This window comes from Ranitomeya variabilis, chromosome 2, assembly GCF_051348905.1.
Source record: "Ranitomeya variabilis isolate aRanVar5 chromosome 2, aRanVar5.hap1, whole genome shotgun sequence".
In the NCBI taxonomy this organism is placed as follows: domain Eukaryota; kingdom Metazoa; phylum Chordata; class Amphibia; order Anura; family Dendrobatidae; genus Ranitomeya; species Ranitomeya variabilis.
In genome coordinates this window covers 530,417,134-530,443,453 of record NC_135233.1, presented here as the reverse complement: position 1 = coordinate 530,443,453, position 26,320 = coordinate 530,417,134, and the positions used below count along the sequence as shown (strand labels likewise).

At 42.8% G+C, this 26,320-nt stretch overlaps 1 protein-coding gene across 2 annotated transcripts in view; it reads left to right on the top strand.

The window, feature by feature from the left end:
* LOC143806981 (solute carrier family 13 member 1-like) overlaps window positions 1-26,320 on the top strand; it is a 143,479-nt gene that overhangs the window by 18,011 nt on the left and 99,148 nt on the right. For both annotated transcript variants that reach the window (XM_077288093.1, XM_077288092.1), the window contains exons 2-5: window positions 5,421-5,549; window positions 6,911-7,047; window positions 20,319-20,494; window positions 21,153-21,189. In XM_077288093.1, coding sequence (XP_077144208.1) covers window positions 5,514-5,549; window positions 6,911-7,047; window positions 20,319-20,494; window positions 21,153-21,189 — 386 coding nt within the window. In that variant the 5' untranslated portion in view covers window positions 5,421-5,513. The remainder of the gene's footprint in view (window positions 1-5,420; window positions 5,550-6,910; window positions 7,048-20,318; window positions 20,495-21,152; window positions 21,190-26,320) is intronic.

The following is a 26,320-nucleotide window of genomic DNA, read 5'->3' as shown; positions in this document are numbered from 1 at the left end:
ACGCCACCATGGACTCAGATCCTGCAGTGCCAGACGTGTCCCACTGCTTAAGCCAGTACATGTCCGGGCCCGTCTGAAGTTTGCTAGAGAGCATTTGGATGATCCAGAGGAGTTTTGGGAGAATGTCCTATGGTCTGATGAAACCAAACTGGAACTGTTTGGTAGAAACACAACTTGTCGTGTTTGGAGGAAAAAGAATACTGAGTTGCATCCATCAAACACCATACCTACTGTAAAGCATGGTGGTGGAAACATCATGCTTTGGGGCTGTTTCTCTGCAAAGGGGCCAGGACGACTGATCCGGGTACATGAAAGAATGAACGGGGCCATGTATCGTGAGATTTTGAGTGCAAACCTCCTTCCTTCAGCAAGGGCATTGAAGATGAAACGTGGCTGGGTCTTTCAACATGACAATGATCCAAAGCACACCGCCAGGGCAACGAAGGAGTGGCTTCGTAAGAAGCATTTCAAGGTCCTGGAGTGGCCTAGCCAGTCTCCAGATCTCAACCCTATAGAAAACCTTAGGATGGAGTTGAAAGTCCGTGTTGCCAAGCGAAAAGCCAAAAACATCATTGCTCTAGAGGAGATCTGCATGGAGGAATGGGCCAACATACCAACAACAGTGTGTGGCAACCTTGTGAAGACTTACAGAAAACGTTTGACCTCTGTCATTGCCAACAAAGGATATATTACAAAGTATTGAGATGAAATTTTGTTTCTGACCAAATACTTATTTTCCACCATAATATGCAAATAAAATGCTAAAAAAACAGACAATGTGATTTTCTGGATTTTTTTGTCTCAGTTTGTCTCCCATAGTTGAGGTCTACCTATGATGTAAATTACAGACGCCTCTCATCTTTTTAAGTAGTGGAACTTGCACTATTGCTGAATGACTAAATACTTTTTTGCCCCACTGTGTATATATATATATATAGATAGATAGATAGATAGATCAAAATTGGAACAGCATCTCGTATTACCAAACTGTAGTGCGGCGCTTTCCCAACCAATGTTCAAATGGCCTCCGGTAATAGATGCAAAAAAAGGAAAACAGCACAAAAATATGGAAAAAAGGGGCTTTAATGCCTGAACGGCGTGGCAACGTTTCGGATATCTCTATCCTTTTTCAAGCTTGAAAAAGGATAAAGATATCCGAAACGTTGCCACGCCGTTCAGGCATTAAAGCCCCTTTCTTCCATATTTTTGTGCTGTTTTCCTTCTTTTGTGTGTATATATATATATATATATATATATATATATATATATATATATATATATGTATATGTATATGTATATGTATATGTATATGTATATGTATATGTATATATATATATATATATATATATATATATATATATATATATATATATATATATATATATATATATATATATATATATGTCATTGAGACAAATTGATATCTATATTCTGTATTTATATTTAATTCAGCGCAATATATGTGAAAAGCCGGTAATTCAATTGCCGGCTTTTCATTTCTCCTTCACAAACCCGACATGATATGAGACATGGTTTACATACAGTAAACCATCTCATATCCCTTTTTTTTTTGCATATTCCACACTACTAATGTTAGTAGTGTGTATGTGCAAAATTTGGGCGCTGTAGCTTGTAAAATAATGGGGTTAAATCGCGGAAAAAATTGGCGTGGGCTCCCGCGCAATTTTCTCCGCCAGAGTGGTAAAGCCAGTGACTGAGGGCAGATATTAATAGCCTAGAGAGGGTCCATGGTTATTGGCCCCCCTGGCTACAAACATCTGCCCCCAGCCACCCCAGAAAAGGCACATCTGGAAGATGCGCCTATTCTGGCACTTGGCCACTCTCTTCCCACTCCCGTGTGGGATATGGGGTAATGAAGGGTTAATGTCACCTTGCTATTGTAAGGTGACATTAAGCCAGGTTAATAATGGAGAGGCGTCAATTATGACACCTATCCATTACCCTGATTCTGTAACAAAGTTAAAAAAACAAACAACAATATTGCGTAATATACGGCAGATAGGAGCTGGGCCATAGAGATTCATTGGGCCGTGTGTAATGCGTATTTTACGGACATAGTTTACGCGCTCATATGTCCGTAAAACTCGCTAGTGTGACGCCGGCCTTAAGCTGTACATATACAAGGTAATAGAACATTTTAAGTAACAATTTCTCGAAAATTCTAAGATAAAGATAGTTCTGTCTGTTGAATTTGTGATTTGTTGGGTTGACCATGGTAAGATAAAACTGTATTTAGTATGATCAGTCCATGTGACCTGCTGCTAGTTGCCAAAGGACGATTTATTGATCACTCTCTTTCCGATCATAATTTTGTGTAGGACCACCATTAGCCAGAAGACCATCTTTCATCTTGGAGGACCCCATATGTCTATTTTACATGGCAGCCCAGTGACTTTAGTAGGAACTGCAATACCCCTTTGGGCCACTTGATTGCTGGGATTTCAATTAGCTGGACACCAAGTAGTCAGTCTATCTTTGGGGTACATGTCTAATAATGGTGATGATCCAAAAATATTATCCCTAAAGGAATCTCAGCCCAAACTGACGGTAAACTAAGCTCATAGCACTGTAGTGGATATAGCCTCTATAACAATCGCCCCTTTAGTTTTCTGTTCGCTGCCGTCCTCACTGACGACTGACAGCACTGAGATTTGTGTGCAAGGCTTGCTCCACCAGTGCTGTCAGTCACAAGTGCGGGATATGGATGCATGTGTAACTAGTGTATAACCATGCCAAGGGTGCACGCAGCAGATTAATTAGAGGGTTTGAATAAACTTTAATTTCTTCAGAATAGAAAGAACAATTACAACACTACAGGTGGGAGAAGAGTGGGGGTTTTATTACTTACATAGTTACATAGATTGAAAAAAGACCCTGGACCATCAAGTTCAACCTTCCTCCACCAACTGTACATTTCGTCACAAATTTAGCTATAACCTGCAATGTTATGTGTATCAAGCAAATCATCCTTTTTTAAAAGCTGTTAGTGTCTGCTATTACTACCTCCTGTGGTCGGCATTCCACAGTCTGACTGCTCTAACTGTAAAGATCCCTGTCATGTGCAGAATTTATCTTTTCGGGTACTTTAACACTAGCGTTTTTTTGCATACGTCCCAATGCGTCGTTTTGGCGAAAAAACGCATCCTGCAAAGTCGTCTGCAGGATGCGTTTTTTCCCCATAGACTAACATTAGCGACGCATTGCGATGTATTGACACGTCGCAACCGTCGTGCGACGGTTGCGTCGTGTTGTGGCGGACCGCCGGCAGCAAAAAACGCTACATGTAACTTTTTTTGTGCCGACGGTCCGCCATTTCCGACCGCGCATGCGCGGCCAGAACTCCGCCCCCACCTCCCCGCACCTCACAATGGGGCAGTGGATGCGTGGAAAAACAGCATCCGCTGCCCCCGTTGTGCGGCGCTTGCACAGTATGCGTCGGTACGTCGGGCCGACGCAGCGCGACGGCCCCGTACCGACGCTAGTGTGAAAGTAGCCTTCAGCTAACAGATTCCCTGCATAGGCTGACATGAGCGTATGCAAAAATCAGTCAGTTTCATTCAGAAAAGTGTATCTTTTTTTTTTCAGCTTGTTATTTTTGTAGAATTTATTTTTTTACACAGCAGGCTCTATATGGAATACTGAGGCTCTGTATGGAATCCCATTATTTTCACACACCCATAGACTTGAATGGGTGAGTCTCCTCAGATTTATGGAAGACACTAGTGCATACTGTGATTTTTTTATTTTTTTTTCCCAGACACAGATTCGATCAATGAAAAATCTCTCCTCTGCATGGCCCCATTGAACAACATTGATCTGAGTGCTGCTCGTCTCTTGTACATACAGCACGTGGGCCGAAAATGCGGTCATATAAGTGAGCCCTCAAGGGGATTCGCATTTTGTTTCATCACTTTTTATTAAAAGTGGACCCCAAAAAGAAGTTGACCACTTGGTGAAACTCCAGCATACAGCTGGAAAAAAACTAATTGTTGTTTTTATTTTTTTTTGTTAAGTAATTTTCACCCCTTCTCAGTTGTAGAGGTTTCTGTAAACGTCTCATAAGTTTTATTCTCTGTCGTATTATACAGGCTCCCAATCTGATGTAATATGTAGAGCTTATTTCACCCTTGCACATATACAGTGTCTGTTCTAAACCCTTACATACAGTAGGACGGTGTATTACAGGACACAATGAGGGGTCTGTTTTGGGCTCTATGACACCAGTGTATGTTCCCAGTTGCAGCTAAATGTGCCTTCATTCATACCAGTATATTGAAGGCCTCAGAGTGGAACAGTGTTAAAATTAGCATGCAGAAACATTAGAAAGCCGTGGTGTGACTTTCAGGAAGTTTGCTCGCTCTTGGTTACTCATTGCTCCGGTAAGACGTACAGTTGGTGCTTCATGTCGCTGATCACTGATTCATTCATTCGCATTGGCATTGAGGTAGTAAGAGCTTTCTTCTACATAGGAAACCAGCTAGTTCACAGTGCACTGACTCAGACGTGTCACTTGGAATGATGAAGATGTCCATTCTCTCTGATTATTTTTTTTTTACTTTTTTGGTTAAATGTATGTAAGACAAGCTAGTGCAGGTAGAAATACACTGGATATGCACGCAGTAGTCAGGGGTATCAGATTAGGAGAAAAGGAATGCTTTTTATTTCCTAGAGACGGCAACTACGCTGGTCCACTGGTGTGTGTGATCACAATTGACTTCACCTAATCATCGGTCAAAGCAATTCCAAAGTTCAAAGGTTGCTATACACTTGTCATTCTTTATACCCAGAGTCTAATCATCCAATATATCATGGGACGTACACGACTGTTTTACATGTTAGGCTATGTGCACACGCTGCAGATTTTGCTGCAGATCCGCAGCGGATTGGCCGCTGCGGATTCACAGCAGTTTACAATACCATGAGTTTACAGTATCATGTAAACCTATGGAAAACAAAATCCGCAGTGCACATGCTGTGGAAAAAAAAGCGCGGAAACGCAGCATTATTTATAACGCAGCATGTCAATTCTTTGTGCGGATTCTGCAGCGGTTTGCACCTCCTGCTCAATAGGAATCTGCAGGTGGAATCCGCACAAAAAACGCGGTATTTCCACGGATTTTTCCATACTGATTTTGGTAAATCCGCAGGAAATCCGCACACCATTCCACAACGTGTGCACATACCTTACAGATTTGCCTGTGGCAAAATCTAAGCCTGACCCAGATCACCGTAGTGGGCCCTGCATCTACTCAGATTTACTTTTTGCTGACACCAGTCCTGCTGGTGAAGATAAACCAAAGATCCTCCTAACATTACCGGTCTTCTGCTTTACACAATTTTTGATAATTGTCTTCTAATTTATGGTGTTACATTGTAATCGTGTGTTTTGTGTTCTCCAGGAGGCAGCATGTGCTTATGTATTACTGATCACCGCTACGTTCTGGATTTCGGAGGCCATTCCTCTGGGTGCCGCAGCGCTGGTTCCTGCATTTATGTTCCCACTCTTTAGTATAATGAAATCAAGTGAGGTTGGTAATCCTTTATATCGTGTGTCCTATTACCCTACTGATACTAGCATGTCTTGATTGATATGGACCATGCCAACAGATAATGCAAACTATACCTATTTTTTAATCCCTTTTTGAAGAGGCCAATTTCCATTTTTCCACTTAATTTTTTTCATCCTAAGAGTCATAGCCTCTTTATTTTTTTTGTTTATATGAGGGCATGATTTTTGCAGTAAGTTTACTAGATTTGATTTCGTTTACCACATAATATACTGTAAAGTCAGAAATAACGGTCCAAGTGCAATTGAGATGATGAAAATACACCATTCCACCTTTGGGCATTGGGTTACATTTTTGTGGTGTTCATTGTGTGAAAAGCATGGCCTGGCAACATGGCAATTATTGTCAGTATGGCTTCAGTTCTGCAGCTCGGCAGTCTGCCCTAGTAGATGGACTAGCCTGTCAGAGACGCTGATTGGCTGCAGCGCTGTTGAGGCCAGGAAACTCCCCAGATCTCAGTCCCATTGAGAACCTGCCGATTTTGAGATTGTTTTTTCATGATACGTTATGCTTTATGATAATGGTAAATTTAGGTCGATATGTTTTGTGTATATCAATAAAAATATACGAAATTTGACCTACTTTTTAAAAAATTGTAAAATTCTCAAACTTTGATTATCCCTTTAATCCAAGTAGTCAGACCACACACAATAGTTACTAAATAACATTACCCTCATGTCTGCTTTACATCAGCGCCATCTGTAAAATGTTTTTTTTTTTTTATTTTGTTCAGATGTTAGAAAGTTTAAAATTTTAGCAGTCATTTTTCATCTTTTCAATGAAATTTACAAAACTTATATTTTTTAAAGACATATTCAATTTTGAAGTGACAGCTATATATTAGAAAACCTCAGAAAGTGATGCTAATTAATAAAAAAAAACCAGCACCCCTCAACATATTAAAAACTGCTGTCAGGTAATATATTAACCCTTCAGGTGCTTTTCTTGACTTAATGCCAAGTAGCATTATAGGTATGAAAAAAATCTTATTTTTACCATGTAAATGTATCTGCCAGGCTCTAAGGCCGTTATTTAGCCATGAATTGCCGTGGAAAACATCAGTATCACACAAAAATGATCTGGGGATGTGCATGTGGTTCCCATGTGACATGGCCCCTGTAATCAGGGAAGGTGTTGGAAGTTAGCCCACGTGGAATTTTGGATCTTTACCGTTCAAGGATGGACATTGTTTGGCAGATCGTTGTCATTGTAGACTTGTGGTTATTACTTTTAGGAAATTGTGGTGTTTTGCTATTACCTTTTGATGTGATTTGCTGATTAAAGGCATATAATAATCTTATTTGGCTTTGTTGCTTTTGTAGGTGGCATCTGAATACTTCAAAGACATCCACTTGCTGCTTTTTGGTGTTGTCTGTCTGGCATCCTCAATCCAGAAGTGGAATCTACACAAGCGAATCGCACTCTGGATGGTCCTGTCTGTGGGAAGCCAGCCTGGCTGGTAATGCTTAATCATTTTCCTGTAGGAAAAAAGTGTCATCAGAAAATGGCCCATATGTTTTAAGCAGGATTTTGTGGTGGTGGTGTTTTTTTTTTTTTTGTTTTGTTTTTTTTGTTTTGTTTTTCTTTTTTTCATTTTACGATCTGTATTAAAACTAAAGACAAGTAAGGCCATTTGCACACGTTCAGTATTTTTCGCGGTTTTTTCGCGTTTTTTCGCTATAAAAACGCGAAAAAAAACGCTAACATAAAAAATCGCATTGCGGAAAAAAAAGCAACATGTTCATTAAAAATGCGGAATTGCGGGGATTCCGCACACCTAGGAGTGCATTGATCTGCTTACTTCCCACACGGGGCTGTGCACACCATGCGGGAAGTAAGCAGATTATATGCGGTTGGTACCCAGGGTGGAGGAGAGGAGACTTTCCTCCACGGACTGGGCACCATATAATTGGTCTAAAAAAAAGAATTAAAATTAAAAAGTCATATACTCACCTTCGATGGCCCCCGGAGTGTTCCCGCCTCTCACCGCTGCATGCTGCCGCTTCGGTTCCTATAGATGGTGTGGTTCAGGACCTGCGATGACGTCGCTGTCTTGTGATTGGTCTCGAGACCGGTCATGTGACCGCTCACGTGACCGCGACGTCATCGAAGGTCCTGAACCACACCATCTAGGAACGGACGCCGCTGAGGATATCGGCTGTCTGCAGAGGGTGAGTATAACCATTTTTTTATTTTTTTTATTATTTTTAAACATTCTATCTTTTACTATAGATGCTGCATAAGCAGCATCTATAGTAAAAAGTTGGTCACACTTGTCAAACACTATGTTTGACAAGTGTGACCAACCTGTCAGTCAGTTTTCCAAGCGATGCTACAGATCGCTTGGAAAACTTTAGCATTCTGCAAGCTAATTACGCTTGCAAAATGCTAAAAAAGACGCGAAAAAACCGGGAAAAAAACGCAAAAAAAAATGCGGATTTCTTGCAGAAAATTTCCGGTTTTCTTCAGGAAATTTCTGCAAGAAATCCTGACGTGTGCACATACCCTAAGGGTACCGTCACACAGTGGCATTTTTATCGCTACGACGGCACGATTCGTGACGTTGTAGCGATATCGTTACGATCTCGCAGTGTCTGACACGCTACTGCGATCAGGCACCCTGCTGAGAATCGTACGTCGTAGCACATCGTTTCAAACTTTCTTTCGTCGCTTGATCACCCGCTGACATCGCTGGATCGTTGTGTATGACAGCGATCCAGCGATGCGTTTGCTGGTAACTAGGGTAAACATCGGGTAACTAAGCGCAGGGCCGCGCTTAGTAACCCTATGTTTACCGTGGTTACCAGCGTAAAAGTAAAAAAAAAAAAACCGTACATACTCACCATCTGATGTCCGTCAGGTGCCTTGGCGTCTGCTTCCCGCTCTGACTGAATCCGGCCGTACAGTGAGAGCAGAGTGCAGCGGCGACGTCACCGCTGTGATCTGCTCTCACTTTCCGGCCGGCAGACAGTCAGAGCAGAAAGCAGACGGCAAGGGACCTGACGGGCATCAGATGGTGAGTATGTACGGTTTGTTTTTTTTACTTTTACGCTGGTAACCACGGTAAACATCGGGTTACTAAGCGCGGCCCTGCGCTTAGTTACCCGATGTTTACCCTGGTTACCCGGGGACTTCGGCATCGCTCCAGCGCCGTGATTGCAACGTGTGACCGCAGTCTACGACGCTGGAGCGATAATCATACGATCGCTGCGACGTCACGAATCGTGCCGTCGTAGCGATGTAAATGGTACTGTGTGACGGTACCCTAAGTCTCAAAATTTTCACACTGGTTGCAGGGGCTACATTAGACTTATACCTCCTGTTCCTTCAGGATACAAAGCTGGACTCTGACCCTATCTTTTGTGTTCTAGCATCTAATGAGGAATGCAAAGGCCATTGTAATGGGAGGGGATCTGTGAAATTACCTATTGTGAATGGTTGATCCTGTTATCTTCTGTGACTAGAGGAGTTAAGGTACCGTCACATTAAGCGACGCTGCAGCGATAGCGACAACAATGCCGATCGCTGCAGCGTCGCTGTTTGGTCGCTGGAGAGCTGTCACACAGACCGCTCTCCAGCGACCAACGATGCCGAGGTCCCCGGGTAACCAGGGTAAACATCGGGTTGCTAAGCGCAGGGCCGCGCTTAGTAACACGATGTTTACCCTGGTTACCATCGTAAAAGTAAAAAAAACAAACAGTACATACTCACCTGCGCGTCACCCGGCGTCCGCTTCCCTGCACTGTGTGAGCGCCGGCCCTAACAGCAGAGCGGTGACGTCACCGCTGTGCTTTTACTTTCACTTTAGGGCCGGCGCTCAGTCAGAGCAGGAAGCGGACGGCGGGGGACGCGCAGGTGAGTATGTACTGTTTGGTTTTTTTTAACTTTTACGATGGTAACCAGGGTAAACATCGGGTTACTAAGCGCGGCCCTGCGCTTAGTAACCCGATATTTACCCTGGTTACCAGCGTAAAACATCGCTGGTATGGTTGCTTTTGGTGTCAAACCTGACGATAAACGCCGGTCTGACGACCAAATAAAGTTCTGAACTTTATTCAACGACCAGCGATATCACAGCAGGATCCTGATCGCTGCTGCGTGTCAAACTAAACGATATCGCTAGCCAGGACGCTGCAACGTCACGGATCGCTAGCGATATCGTTTAGTGTGAAGGTACCTTTACTTGTCTCCTGATCTTGTTTGGAATGATAAGGAGCCTTAAGGTACCGTCACACTCAGCAACTTTGCAACGAGAACGACAACAATCCGTGACGTTGCAGCGTCCTGGATAGCGATCTCGTTGTGTTTGACACGCAGCAGCGATCTGGATCCCGCTGTTCCATCGCTGGTCGGAGCTAGAAGTCCAGAACTTTATTTCGTCGCCAGGTCGGCGTGTATCGTCATGTTTGACATCAAAAGCAACGACGATAACAATGGATGTAATGGAGCTAACAACCAGCGAGAACGAGAAGTGAGTCACCGTTACGTCACTGGATCGCTCCTGCATCGTTCTGGAGTTGCTGTGTTTGACGTCTCTACAGCGACCTAAACAGCGACGCTCCAGCGATCTAGTTTAGGTCGGCTCGTTGTCTGTATCGCCGCAGCATCGCTGAGTGTGATTACTGTAAACTCCTTTCATGAGTGAAAAATGGCTCCAGTGCAGAATTTCTAGTTTTGATTTTTAATACAGATCATGATATGAAATAGAAATTGCAACAACTTGTTAAATATATGTACTACAAAAAGCAGATTTATTTTCTGATAATACATTCCCTTTAAGTGCTTTCTGCTTGCGCTGACATGTCAGTATCTAGCTGACAATTAGCCCTGCACACTGGGACTATGTGTCCCGTGGCTCCTGAGTACCAGCATCTATCTTGTGTATACAATTGCAGGACCAGTATCCCACTTCCTATACCGTAAGTAGAAATACAAAGGTGTGATGGACGAGGGAGTCACATGTTTAGGGTTCGATCACACGAGCGTATAATACTGCTGAGTACTATACCATGTTTTGTCAGATAACACTTGGCCCAGTGTTACTCTATGGGGGAGTGCAGATCTGCGATTATTTTCTCATGCCGATTCAGCATGAGAAAACAGTCACAGCATTCTGCAAATGCATCCGAGAATAGGATCGCACACGCCCATACAAGTCTATGGGTGCGTGTGAAACAGCGGACTGCACTCCGATGACATCCAAGTGCAGTCTGATTCCCGTGGACATCAGCAATGGAGGAGATGGATAAATTACTTTCTCTGTCTCCTCTGCACCTGTGCTGCAATTCTCTCATGCACGAGGATCGGAGCGCAGAGCACTGACATTTGGCTAATGCACTCGCTCATGTCTGTAATCCCCGGGTAATGAAGGAAATCTGAGTGATCTGTACTTACATTGAGTTGCGGTGAGGCGCCCTCTGGTGGATGAACTCATATGAACTCGAGCGTGGGAACTTTTCCAAGGCTGCAGTTCATGAGAACATCCACCAGAGGGCGCCTCACCGCAACTCAATGTAAGTACAGATCACTCAGATTTCCTTCATTACCCGGGGATTACAGACACGAGCGAGTGCATTAGCACAGCTCCTGCCTGTCAAATAATTAACCCCTTCAGATGGATTACTTCGTGGGACGTGACGGTTCATCTGAGGGTATGTATCTTGTGCGTTTATTATTTTGCCAAGCGAGGGTGTTCTGATGGATTGAGAGAGCAATAAAATATTAAAACAACCTGTGTGTTTATTTCATTAAAATAATTTTTAATAACGTGTGTGTGTGTGTTTTTTAACCCTTTCAGACAATTGGATTAATAATGGATAGGTGACATAATTGACGCCTCTCCATTATTAATCTGGCTTAATGTCACCTTACAATAGCAAGGTGGCATTAACCCTTCATTACCCCATATCCCACCGCTACAGGGAGTGGGAAGAGAGTGGCCAAGTGCCAGAATAGGCGCATCTTCTGCTGGGGGCAGATGTTTTTAGCCATGGGGGGGCCAATAACCATGGACCCTCTCCTGGCTATTAATATCTGCCCTCAGTCACTGGCTTTACCATTCTGGCGGAGAAAATTGCGCGGGAGCCCATGCCAATTTTTTCCGCCATTTAACCCTTTATTTGCGCAGCTACAGCACCCACATTTTGCACATACACACTACTAACATTAGTAGTGTGGAATAGGGTTGAGCGACCTTTAGTTTTTTAGGGTCGAGTCGGGTTTTGTGAAACCCGACTGTCTTAAAAGTCGAGTGAAATCGGCCGACCACAGTGAAAAGTCGGGTTTCGGCCGAAACACGAAACCCAGTGAAGATATATATTCTCTCTCTCTCTCTCTCTCTCTCTCTCTCTCTCTCTCTCTCTCTCTCTCTCAAAGGGGATATGAGATGGTTTACTGTATGTAAACCATGTCTCATAGCATGTCGGGTTTGTGCAGGAGAAATGAAAAGCCGGCAATTGAATTACCGGCTTTTCACAGATATCGCGCTGAATTAAATCTACATACAGAATATATATATGTGTCTCAATGATATATATCTATGGACCTAACTGTGTATATATATATATATATATATATATATATATATATATATTTGGACAGAGACAACATTTTTCTAATTTTGGTTATAGACATTACCACAATGAATTTTAAACAAAACAATTCAGATGCAGTTGAAGTTCAGACTTTTAGCTTTCATTTGAGGGTATCCACTTTAAAATTGAATGAGGGGTTTAGGAGTTTCAGCTCCTTAACATGTGCCACCCTGTTTTTAAAGGGACCAAAAGTAATTGGACAATTGACTTCAAGGCTATTTCATGGACAGGTGTGGGCAATCCCTTCGTTATGCCATTCTAAATTAAGCAGATAAAAAGCCTGGAGTTGATTTGAGGTGTGGTGCTTGCATTTGGAAGGTTTTGCTGTGAAGTAAACATGCGGTCAAAGGAGCTCTCCATGCAGGTGAAACAAGCCATCCTTAAGCTGCGAAAACAGAAAAAACCCATCCGAGAAATTGCTACAATATTAGGAGTTGAAAAATCTACAGTTTGGTACATCCTGAGAAAGAAAGAAAGCACTGGTGAACTCATCAATGCAAAAAGACCTGGGCGCCCATTGAAGACAACAGTGGTGGATGATCACAGAATAATCTCCATGGTGAAGAGAAACCCCTTCATAACAGCCAACCAAGTGACCAACACTCTCCCGGAGGTCGGCTTATCAATATCCAAATCTACCATAAATAGAAGACTGCATGAAAGTAAATACAGAGGGTTCACTGCACGGTGCAAGCCACTCATAAGAATCAAGAATAAAAAGGCTATACTGGACTTTGCTAAAAAACATCTGAAAAAGCCAGCACAGTTCTGGAAGAACATTCTTTGGACAGATGAAACCAAGATCAACCTCTACCAGAATGATGTAAAGAGAAAAGTATGGCGAAGGCGTGGTCCAGCTCATGATCCAAAGCATACCACATCATCTGTAAAACACGGCGGAGGCAGTGTGATGGCTTGGGCATGCATGGCTGCCAGTGGCACTGGGTCACTAGTGTTTATTGATGATGTGACACAGGACAGAAGCAGCCGAATGAATTCTGAGGTATTCAGAGCCGCCATACTGTGTGCTCAGATCCAGCCAAATGCAGCCAAACTGATTGGTCGTCATTTTATACTACAGATGGACAATGACCCAAAACATAAAGCCAAAGCAACCCAGGAGTTTATTAAAGCAAAGAAGTGGAATATTCTTGAATGGCCAAGTCAGTCACCTGATCTCAACCCAATTGAGCATGCATTTCACTTGTTAAAGACTAAACTTCAGACAGAAAGGCCCACAAACAAACAGCAACTGAAAACCATCGCAGTGAAGGCCTGGCAGAGCATCAAAAAGGAGGTAACACAGCGTCTGGTGATGTCCATGAGTTCAAGACTTCAGGCAGTCATTGCCAACAAAGGGTTTTCAACCAAGTACTAAAAATGAACATTTTATTTAAAATTATTGAATCTGTCCAATTACTTTTGGTCCCTTTAAAAACAGGGTGGCACATGTTAAGGAGCTGAAACTCCTAAACCCTTCATCCAATTTTAATGTGGATACCCTCAAATGAAAGCTGAAAGTCTGAACTTCGACTGCATCTGAATTGTTTTGTTTAAAATTAATTGTGGTAATGTCTATAACCAAAATTGGAAAAATGTTGTCTCTGTCCAAGTATATATGGACCTAACTGTATGTATGTATATATATATATATATATGTATGTATATATATATATATATATATATATATATATATATATATATATATATATATATACTGTATATATGTTTTACCGAACATTTGAGCACATAAATCCATTAGATGTCGGTTTTGCAAGCCTGCGAGAAAATATTGCAGTACGGATGCCATACGGATTACATACGGAGGATGCCATGCGCAAAATACGCTGACACACCCTGCCTACGGATCACTATTTTGGGAACATTTCTCCTTATTACGGCCGTAAAAAAAACGGACCGTATTGTCTTACGCTGAGTGTGACGCCGGCCTTACCCTAACAATGTTGTGGGTCCATCAGATAGAAACGCCCCAGCCGCATATGATGGCCATAGATGGAATGGTGCATGCATGAATAGGCTGACACCCCATCCTGTGGGTAATGGCGAGTAATAGCTGCTCCTGCAGCACTACGTCTGCTGAACGCTTGCCACACAGATTCTGTCTACAAGTAAAAGTAATGGAGGCCGAACTGCCCCTTATAGGGGACATGCAGCCTAAATACACTTTCAAGTTTCTGTCGCAATGTGTCGCCGCAGATGTCCTGGTCTCTGGAGAGCTCCTGAATCTCACTGCTTAGAGGTTTCAAATTAAATATTAGAAGCAGTTTTATGTTGTATCTTTTTTTTTTTTTTTTTAAAGAAAAATCTCTTAGTTATAGCAAAGGAATCTGACTTTTCACTGGTGAGACAATTTTGACATTTTAGACACCCCCAAAAAAATCTTGATTTATAAAATAAACCCATTTCTAGCTCCATAGCTATATTTTTCCTCAAAGTTGACATGTGGCACATTGTTAAAATGTCCTGAAGTACTTTACATACACACCTTCAATGTCCATCATTGTGTTCTCTAAAATTCATGTGTGTGGCTGAAAGTCTGACTGAAAGGGAACCTGCCTGCTGATTCATGCTGCCCTAACCACGGACCGCATTAGTCAGAGCCTGGCTGCACGATTGCAGAAAGGTATGGTGCTTTTTTCCTGAAATGCTTCTATATTTTATAGAAAGCATAGTGGGAAAAGCCAGCCAGGGACTATAGGAACAGCAGTGACTAGTCTGGCAGCGCTGCTCCCGGAAGGCTTCGGCCTGCACCGCTCTGCTTGATTCCCAGGTCTCCCCGATGTGTGCACATAGACCTGTCAGCCACTTGGAGGGGTACAGTGAAAAGCCTGCTGGGTTAGAGCCGGACCAGCTGCGTTTCTGGCTATGATTCCCCCCTGAATCTTCAAACTTTGTTTTCTTACTTGGTGGCAATTACAAAGCCTGATTCATGCTGCCTGTTGTTTGAGCAGCATTAATGGACTGACGGGTTCCCATAAAAGAATGCATTTACATCAGCATTCCTGTGTTCTCTATGGGGAGAGCGGAGCAGATGCTACTTGACACATCTAGCTGCAAAAGGATCATATGGTTGCGTCAAACTGCCCGATCCTTATCTACCCAGACATTACTGTCTTTGGAGAGTTGGGACTTTAGCTAAGGTGTATTGGAGCCTTCACAAACCACCTTTATAAGCTGATTCTGCAATTGATAACTTACCACGTCAGTCAGTTTTGCCCTGAGCACTGTAATGTGTCCCTGGGTAGAGGGCCAGACCAGTTTGCCACACATCAGCCCCATGCTTGTTCATTTCTGGAGCCTGTTGTAGATAAATGGGAAACTATTCATTTCTCTAGTGCCATGGATGCAGCTCTGAAGTTGGGAGACCAGAGTGGGCTAGTATCATATCTCTTTGCCCTAACCGGAACGGCTCTAGTGCAGCTAATAAGATAATGCTAACAGAAATCAGATATTTATCAATCCCTTGCCCTATCAGCAAGGGTTTTCAGAGTTCAAGGTAAGGTTAGTCCCAACATAAAAGTTGTCTGGGACTAATGCATTGAATGGGAATGAAGTGAATGAGATATGCAGAAAAAAGTCAAAGGAGAAACTTGCCATGCAGCATGTGATCCTTTATCTTGGACAAACCAGCCCATTAGACTTGGTAAACTGCGGGTTAGCCATTGTTCATTGTATAAATTCCCCCAAAGAGATTTGCTAGATTCCTTTATCTGTGAGTGTGAATATCACACAATTCCTCCACTTAGTAATTGAAGGTTATTACCTACTTTAAAGCTTCAGTCAGACATCAGTGTTGCATGTGCGTCTTCTATCCGTGTTTTTCATGGATACGATGCATACCCATTATACTCTATGGTGCTATTAACACATCCATGTTTTATTTCTGGCAGAACAGATGAAAAGGCCAATATAAGTCTGAGTCCGTGATAAACACGGACAGCATACATAGGATGCATAAGGAGAAGGTTGGTAATTTATTTATCCATCCATGAAAAACACTGATGTCACACTGATGGTAAAAACAGACTCGTGGGCCACACGCTGCTGACACACTGATTCACAACCCCGATGACCGGGTACCATTTTTCTCATTGTGTTTGAACATGGACGTGTGAATGAGGCCTTAGAGATGGGGAAGTTACTTTCCAATTTTTATAGCAGATCTGATGGATAAGAATATATTGTCTTATGATCTTTTTTTCTAGCACATGATGGGTGTACATGACATAAAGCTAATTTACTTGTTTAATGAGTTGAAATATAGTGGGGAAAATAAGTATTTGATACACTGCTGAATATGCAAGTTTTCCCACCTACAAAGAATGGAGAGGTCTGTAATTTTTATCATAAATACACTTCAACTGTTAAAGACAATCTGAAAGTAAAATCCTGAAAATCAAATTGTATGATTTTACATAATTAATTTGCATCTTATTGCATGAGATAAGTATTTGACTCAATAGAAAAACAGAATTTAATATTTGGTACAGAAACCTTTGTTTGCCGTTTCCTGTAGGTCTTGACCCAGTTTGCACACACTGCAGGAGGGATTTTGGCCCCCTTCTCCATACAGCTCTTCTCCAGATCTTTCAGGTTTTGAGGCCGTCGCTGGGTTTCATGGAGTTTCAGCTCCCTCCAAAGATTTTCTCCTGGGTTCAGTTCTGGAGACTGGTTAGGGCACTCTGGCTGTGTGTTTTGGGTGATTGTCATGCTGGAAGACCCAGCCACAACCCATCTTCCATGCATTACTGACCACATGACCTTCTCCCATTGTGAGCAGCTTTTCAATCCACAAAAATCTCGTTGTACCGTATATTTAAAAGTTTAATAGATGGCTTTATATTCCTATTATGGGCTATGGAATCTTATAGTAAAGGGTAATTTATTTCACAGTGGTACTCCCAGAATAAGATTTCTTCAGGTAGGGGAAAACTTACCTCTAGGACCTCCAGCAATTCTAAAAAATGGGGCTTTGGATCTTGGGAATCGGGCTCTTCACTGCCTTGAATGGCGCTGTATTGCACATGCTCAAATTCCACTCATTGTTTATAGGAAAGGTGGAGGAAGCCGAGTGCAGTGCTATTGCCTCCAGTCCTATAGACAATGAATGGAGTGGAGGTGTGGAGTCCCTTTCTCAGAATTGCTGGGGGGTCCAGTTGTCCAATCCCATCGATCAGTAAGTTCTCCCCTTTCCAATTCCTAATTGATAACTAAATTCTGGGAGTATGCCTCTGTTTTTTTTTTGCTTTTTAGTGACTCTGTCCTGTGTCTGGTATTGCATTAGAATCAGACCCCTTTTTACAGTGTAAAGCAGTCTCTTTCCATTTCAGCTGATAGTGTCCTTTACGTGCAGAGGATAAGGTGGTAACCCAGTGTTGCTGGCATCCACAAAACCTACAGAGAAGTATAGATTTTTTATTTTTGCAGAGCCAGTGCAGCATTGTACGAAGCATATAAAGGTTCCCTGCTTTTGATGATCTACAGCATTTTCCTGAAATGGCCATTAAATGATTTCTCGAGAGAGAGGAAAATTAAAAGCTTTTAAAGTGTATTCAATGAGTGTAGTGGCTCTGTATTTAATTGCTGCTCCATATGGCCCAGACTGTAGAGATATGAGAAGGGGCCTCACGTGGGCGTTTACCAATAACTGGGGAACTGTGATTTCTCCTCGCCAAGATGTCACCTGGACCGGTGTCCTGTTACTGCAGCTTGTAGGTAGCTCCCCGTGTGGGGATACGGGGCCGCCTGGTCCTGGCTGACTCACTGGGATTCAGCTATTTATAGGACTAAACAGTCCACATGTTGTGAAATCGCAGGTACTGTGATTCACCCTTGTGGGATTTTTACTGTCCTCTTTATATTACACATGTACAGTCTCACTATGGGGAGAATCCTTTCTGGATCCTACACAGCTACCAGTCTGCATGGCACTTACGGATGAGATGGCCGTGCTAGTGCTGCTTTTAAAGGCAACCGGTCAAAAGGTTTTAGTTACCACATCTGACAGCAGCATAATGTAGCGCAGATACCAGCGATGTGTCACTTAGTTTACTGGGTGCAGCAGTTGTCGTACAATCAGAGTTTTTAGATGTAGCAGAGCTCAGAAAGCTAACACTGCGCCCACCACATCTTTCTGTGTACATTCTATAGTGACTGTACTCTGCTAATCAAGCTGTAGTCTAGCTTTGATAATCTCCTGCTGATAAAACGCTCATTGTATAGAAAAAGCAGCCTAATAAGGGACATGTCACTGAAATCACTCTCCGCACTTACTACATGATATCATCAGATTACATAGCAAACATCTGCTGACAGAATCCCTTTAAAAATACCAGATCTCTGATTGCAAAGTAATTGACCCCATTTTGATCATTAGTGAAATGATCGTTACAAATGATCGATTTGAAAACCGTGATCTGGCATGGCTGCCTGGGCACTGTTATCAACAGAAACCATGATGGCAGTGTGAAGCGAGCCTTTTTTGTCCTGGCTCTTTCCTCTTTCTTTTCTTCTACCAGCAGTACTGGCATCACGGTCACATTTACAGTCATTAGTATTGTAGGTTGACAACATATTCAGACGTTAATTAACATGGTATATGAAATGGGGAGCGCCATCTGGGTATTGATGTACTGTATATTGTCTGCTGATGAACGTGGCTCATCCGCACTATGTATACAGCATTAAAGGGAACCTGTCACCACGTTTTTGGAAGATGGGATAAAAATAGCGTTAAATAGGGGCAGAGGTGGGCGTTACATTAGCGTGTGTGTTATGCGTTTATTACCCACCTAAGTTGCCGAAATAACTTTGCAAAGTCTCCGTTTTCGCCTGTCAATCAGGCTGGTCAGGTCACATGGGCGTGGTGTCTTCACCCAGATTTGGCGTAGTTTTCCGTTGGTGGCGTAGTGGTGTGCGCATGCCCAAAGTCCGGAATCCTCTTCCAGGGGATTTAAAATAGCGCGGTGTTCGTTATTGCATTGGTGATCGGTGGGCGCGGCCATCTTCCTTTGGCCGCGCGTGCGCAGAAGCGGCGCTCTGCTGGCCGCGGCTTCAGGAAAATGGCCGCGGGATGCCGCGCGTGCGCAGATGGATATCGCGGCGGCCATTTTCCTGAAGCCGCGGCCAGCAGAGCGCCGCTTCTGCGCACGCGCGGCCAAAGGAAGATGGCCGCGCCCACCGATCACCAATGCAATAACGAACACCGCGCTATTTTAAATCCCCTGGAAGAGGATTCCGGACTTTGGGCATGCGCACACCACTACGCCACCAACGGAAAACTACGCCAAATCTGGGGGAAGACAACGCCCATGCGACCTGACCAGCCTGATTGACAGGCGAAAACGGAGACTTTGCAAAGTTATTTCGGCAACTTAGGTGGGTAATAAACGCATAACACACACACTAATGTAACGCCCACCTCTGCCCCTATTTAACGCTATTTTTATCCCATCTTCCAAAAACGTGGTGACAGGTTCCCTTTAAATATTGATGCTCTGTGCATTGCACACGGCTCCTGACAGGGGATGCAGTGACTAGCATTGTTGTAGGCCTCCGGGCCGTGCCATCACTCATGTGCAGGAGCAGCGTCTCTCACCAGATAGTCGTAGCTCAGCAATTACTGTCAGCACAGAGCGCCGCCGGTCCAGCCGCAGTAAAAAGCTGTCATGTCCTGTTCCTGTGTCATACACCGGATTCTATGGGAACTTCTTGCAAGAAGAGGCTGCAGATTGTAGACGTCAAGCTTTCTGGCCGAGTTGGCAATCACTTTTGCTATGTTTTATTTGTGACCCTGTATAAAAAATTGGATTGCATATCCTTACACCGCTTTAGTGAATAAAAGAGTTAAAAAGTCAACATGATGGTGTGTCTGGCCAATACCCGCTCCATTTACAAGGGTTTGTTTCAGATTATAGAACGTTTCTTCCTATGTCCTCCCTCCAGAAAGATCACAGCTCTCAGCCATGGGCCATGTCTGCAATGCCACACCAGGTCCATGTAGTGGCGCTGTGTGCAGGAAAATAGCTGAGCCCTTACTTGTCATCACAAACTATTCCTCTAGCTAGACTGAATTCTTCTTGTCTTCTAATAAATCCTGTCTTTTTCCGTTTCTCAGGCTTTTATTAGGATTTATGAGCTGCACCTCTCTGTTGTCCATGTGGTTGAGTAATACATCTACAGCTGCCATGGTGATGCCAATCGTGGATGCGGTTCTGTGTCAGCTGAACAGCGCTGCACCGGAGGAGAAAGCCTTAACCAACACTAGTCCGAGCCCGCCACCAAACAACGAAGGCATGTAGAAAGAATGCAATGTATACATGTGTGTGAATAGCTGAGGCCATACCATCACGGTCCAAGTACTGACCACAGTGCTCAGGTCTCCTGACCCAAACCCAATGCCTCTCATCTGCCTGTGCCGGGCCATGCACCCTGCCTGTCCATGCACCCTGCCTGTGCCGGGCCATGCACCCTGCCTTCCTGTCCATGCACCCTGCCTGTGCCTGTCCATGCACCCTGCCTGTCCATGCACCCTGCCTGTGCCGGTCCATGCACCTTTCCTGTCCATGCACCCTGCCTGTCCATGCACCCTGCCTGTGCCGGTCCATGCACCTTTCCTGTCCATGCACCCTGCCTGTCCATGCACCCTGCCTGTGCCGGTCCATGCACCTTTCCTGTCCATGCACCCTGCCTGTCCATGCACCCTGCCTGTCCATGCACCTTGCCTGTCCAGGCACAGCTTTGTTTACATGAATAATCCTGGGTTTGTGACACAGAACGTTTCTTCTTTTATAATTTCCCCTCCTTGTGTCTTTACCTGCAGCTTTCATTATTTCATTTATAGCTCTTATGGAGGAAAACTTCTGACATCACCTTTGTTTGCCAGTTATTTCTTTCTTTGTTTCATTTTTCCATTTTTTTATGTATTCTTTCTTGTGCTTCCTGTTTACAGACAGTACGAAGATTGATCTTGCATCTTTTCCTGAAAGGTAAGCAAAACTGTTAGTCCAGCTCAAAGTATCCATTTACATGCCACATGCCATATTAAGGGGAACCTGTCACCAGGTTTTTACCACTTAATCTGAGAGCAACATAGTGTAAAGACCAAGACCCCTGATTCCAGCGATGTACCACTTACTGGGCTGCTTGCTGTAGTTAAAAAAAAATAAAATTATATATATATTTTATCAGCAGGAAGATTATCAGTAGAGGACTACTAAACCTGCTGTCATGTAGTTCTCCATATTTATGAGCTCTATATAAACCATCCCCACCACTGATAGGCAGTTTTCTGCCTATGCACAGAGTATACAGCTGTCAATCCGTGGTGTGGGTCGGGTTATACAGCACTCAGCATTCAGAGAACTCGTAGATCTATAGCAGATAAAACACGATTTTATTAAAACTTCAGCCATCAGTCCATATAAATTAATAAGTATCACAGTCCACCTATGGTTGGTTAAAAATACACTTTATCTTGTATCTGTATATTTATAAAGATTATAGAGAGAGATATTCTTAAATAGACCACCAGGGTGCGCTGTGTGACAAATACTGTGGAATCCACAGTGAAAACCGAACTAAAACCAAAGCAATACAGCAAGGACTGAATACCCCATAAATAAAGGCACATTTTAATATTCCTATGCTTTGATACTTTTTTCTGGTATTCAGTCCTTGCTGTATTGCTTTGGTTTTAGCCATCAGTCCAGTAAGTCAGATAGCTGGCATCTGGGTCTCTGCCCCTACATCATACTATTCTCAGATGATGCAGCAAAACCATGGTGACAAATTCCCTTTAATATGTTTTACAAAATTGACGGGGTAAAAGATTATGTAATCCTAGAAATCCAGGTTATGGTGCCACGGTGTGACAGAACTATCGAGCTGGCCTTGCACAATAGAGAAATGTTGGTGACAATCTAATGTGCAGAAAGCAGCCTGACTACCCCATATTAGGGGAAACACTATTTCTCATCAGACTAGTGCCCTAGATCGATGGCCTATCATAAACTTTAGTAGCAATACCCTATAATATTATATTTTTCATGAAAGGCATCCAGACCCTCATTTAGTGAATCAACCATTCCCACCATGATATAGAGGATGCCCCCTTGTCAGTCAGAGGCCTTGGTTTAAAAAGGTCATAAGAAAGATCTACACTACTCACAAAGCGTTAGGGACAGATGGCTTTCAGGTGAAATTTATTGAAAATATAAAAAGTTCTCGCTACAGTGATATTTTATCATGAAATTAGGGCATTTAAGTCGTCTTTCCCAATCTCAAACAATTTATTAAAATAAAAGCCAAGAACAGTGGTGGGTATACCCCACAAAATGGTCAATGTCTTTACACAGTGACTCAGCTGATCCCATAGATCCCATTCAGGGCCGAAGAAAGCACGGGCCACTAATAGGAGGTGCCCCAGTTTCCAGCAGCCGTTCCCTAATGATGTGACCTCTGAGTTGGGGCATTGTCCATGAAGATGAGATTAGGCCTATGTTGTTCATGCAGAGGCACAATGACTGGATTAATGATGCTATCCAAGTAGTAGGGGCTTGTCACTGTACCATTCACAAAGTGTATGGCAATTCTGTATTGATTAGACACCTGCTCACACTGTAAGACCACCACCAAAGGCTCGTCTGGTGACAACAGTGGCTGGTGCATAGCGCTCTCCTTGATGTCTGCAAAATCATTGATGGCCATCATTTCTTCTCGGCGTGAGTCGACTTTCATAAGTTATCAGCACTGAGGCCCACTGGTCCTTCATCCAGCGTAGATGTTCCCTGGCCCATGTGGCTGTGCCTGGTGGTGTGGTCAGGTACCTTGCAGGTCATCTAGCGTGCAGATCACTCTGATGTAAACTATTTCAAATGGTGAGGTAAAGGAAAAAAAAAAAAAAAAGACAAAAAGGTGGATTAACTCCGCGCTGCTTGAAAGATAGAAGTCCAAATGAATATTTAGATGAAAAGTGGCTTTATTCAACGCGCTTCGGAGTACTATGACTCCTTCATCAGGAAACCACAAAAGTATATACTTTGGTAAAATCTGATTAGAGGTTTCTCTTAATACCCAGATAAGACCCTATTGCGCTTTTACTTTCCTTCCAGCTTTTTATTGAAATGGTCTGAGGTAACACTTGGGTGCCTCTCACCTCATTTAAATGTGCCAAGAGTTGCGTGCCATTCATCATCTGGTTCTGAAGGGCATTGTTCCCAATGAAGCGGTCATCAGTGTGGGATGTGACTAAAGGATGTCCACTTCTCTGCCTTTCTGTGACTCTTCCAGTCTCTCTGTATCTCTGTGGCAACCTTCTGATGACACTCTGAGCTCAGTGGCTACTTCTGTCCGAGAATATCTTGCTGAGGCCTCGCAATGGTGAGGTACTACGTTCATGAATTCTTAGGTGTCGTATTGGTCTCATGATGTCAAAATGTGAACAGCATGATGTGGAGGGCTGTTTATTACCAATTCTAATTGATCCATGAATTGCCCAATAAGTTTTGGGCTCAAACACCTGTTGTGAATTTCACCATTAAGTTCCTTGTTGGAGAACAGCAAAATGTGCTGAAATATTGAATAGTTGGACGTGTGCATTGACAAGTTTAGAGACTGTCACATTAAGATATTGTACTGTATACACTGGATCTCCAAATTGCAAACAAGTGTGGCCACACTAGTGACCTGTATAGAGGCAAAACTGTGTTCTTGTCGTGAGCATCTATGCCTCCTTTAGTGTATTTCATGACTTTATTTTCCTTGGCAGCAGCTGCCTGGCACTTGGTGCTAAACGTGGGTTTGCTGTTCATACATGTCACTGAAAAAAATCTTTTGACTGGTTTTACCAATTTTATTTCCGTTGCTCAAGTTGCCCATGGCCTTACATTTATTTACATTCCTTCATTTGCCATTTCTCAGCCCAAGCCTCCAGCTTGACTACCTTGCAGAGTTAAGCATCATATGCAAATATTGAAATCCTGCACTATATGCCCTCTACAAAGTCATTAATAAATATGTTAACAATAACAGGGCCCAATACTGACCACTGTGGTACCTCAATGTTAGCTGTGACCCAATCCGAGTGTTTTTCATTAATAATCACCTGCTGGTAGTTGTTATCCCAGTTACACCCACATTTTCCTCTAGTCCCATTAATCTCATTTGATGTATCAAACTTCTTTGAGAATTCCAGATGGCGGACATCCATGGTGTTAAAGAGAAAAAAAAAAGGGGGGGTAGCCAGCTCACCAGTGATCACCGCAGGTGCACCGAACTCCACTGCAGGCAGACGTAATGTTCATGAAAAAAGAAAAAAAAGTTGAGTTCCAGCTCCTTAAAACAATTCATTTATTAAATCCAAATATAAAATACACCACGAACATTTGGATTTTATATTTGGATTTAATAAATGAATTGTTTTAAGGAGCTGGAACTCAACTTTTTTTTCTTTTTTCATCCACGGTGTTACCTTGGTCCAGTCTGGAACTTACCTCCTCATAGAAATTTTCAGATTGTCTGACAAAAGCGGTCCCTCATAAACCTGTGTTGGGTCATGAAGTTATTTTTATTGGGGTTCTCCAGGATGGCATTTATTATAAAGCCATCAAAGATTTTGCCCATATTAAAGTTTACATTTGCCGGCCTATACTTTCCAGGCTCCGTTTTTCTCCCCTTTTTGCATATAGGCCCCATATTTGCTATGTGCCAGTCCTCTAATACCGACCCTGGAATTATTGAATATTAGAAATAATGGTCTGTCTATCACTTAATTCCTCCAGTGCTCTGAGCGTATGCCATTCAGGCTCGGTCATTTGTCTACAGTTTTTGAGGCGACGCCATACTTTCTGCCAGGTTAAGCAGGTGATATTTGATGAAGAATTTATGGTCTCCCTGATCATGTTATCTTTCATGTGATTTTCTTGGATAAAAGCACTGTGGAGGAGAAGGCATTTAATAGATTAACTTTTCCCTCAAACCCTTCCACTGTTTTACCCAGATTATGTTTTAGGTGGTCAACACTATAATTTTTAAGTCTTTTGCTGTTTGTTGTTAAATATTTTTCAGGGATTTTTTCTATCTTTTCTGAATCTTTGCTGCCTTGATTTGCCTTTTACACAATGTATTTTTTCTATAATTATTTAATGCCTTGTCACCCTTTTTGCTTTAGTTCTGCAAACGCTTGCTTTTTGTCATTTATTGCGCTCTTTACAGCTCTATTTAGTCATGGCGGTTTTCTAGCTTGTTTATTCCCAGAGGGTACATATTGGGCTCAGGATGTTCAGGATGGTTATGTAAGTGTCCCATTTGTTTGTGTACTTTGGTTCTTGATAATATTGTGTCCAGTCTATTGATTAGAATCTAGAAGTGCCCCCCACCGTGTTGGGCACTGCACCAATTGTGAAAAATTATTGTTGAGAAGTCTTTGGTTAAAAAAACAATATTGTCAAAAACCTGTTTCCTTTATTGGTTCTGCAGGTTTCTTCCCCCCCAATTTATATCAGGGTGGTTGAAGTCCCCTACAATAATGTCGTCTCTCTAATCATCTATTTGCTTTTGACTTCTGGCATTATTATAAAAGCATATTATATATTTATTATTTTTGAGTCATTTTTTTGTTGTCCTAAAATCCATCGTTCGTTGGTATTTTATCCTCTTGTGTAAATGGGCATCTGCTAGTCGTCCGCAGTGGAAAGACAAGCGACCTCAAAAGGGTGTATAGTTCTGAAATAAACATACACCCTTCATTCTATATAACCATATAAATGTTTTACATAAGGTAAATGTTGCTATATTATTGGTTAGCACTAGTTTTCACAAACTCCTCTTTATGTGTAAATGCACCCTTAGTGAGCGGCACTGTGTGAAGTAATAACTTTTATGGAAGTGTAAGGAGGTGAAGCACAAGAAGAGTCCAGGGGCGGTTACCTTCTCGGCTCCATGCCTGGAACCATTGAGCTGTGCTACAGGTTCCCCAGGGGGCAGACTTAAGGTACCGTCACAATCAGCAACGCTGCGGCGATGTAGACAACAAGCTGACCTAAACTAGATCGCTGGAGCGTCGCTGTTTAGGTCGCTGTAGAGACGTCAAACACAGCAACTCCAGAACGATGCAGGAGC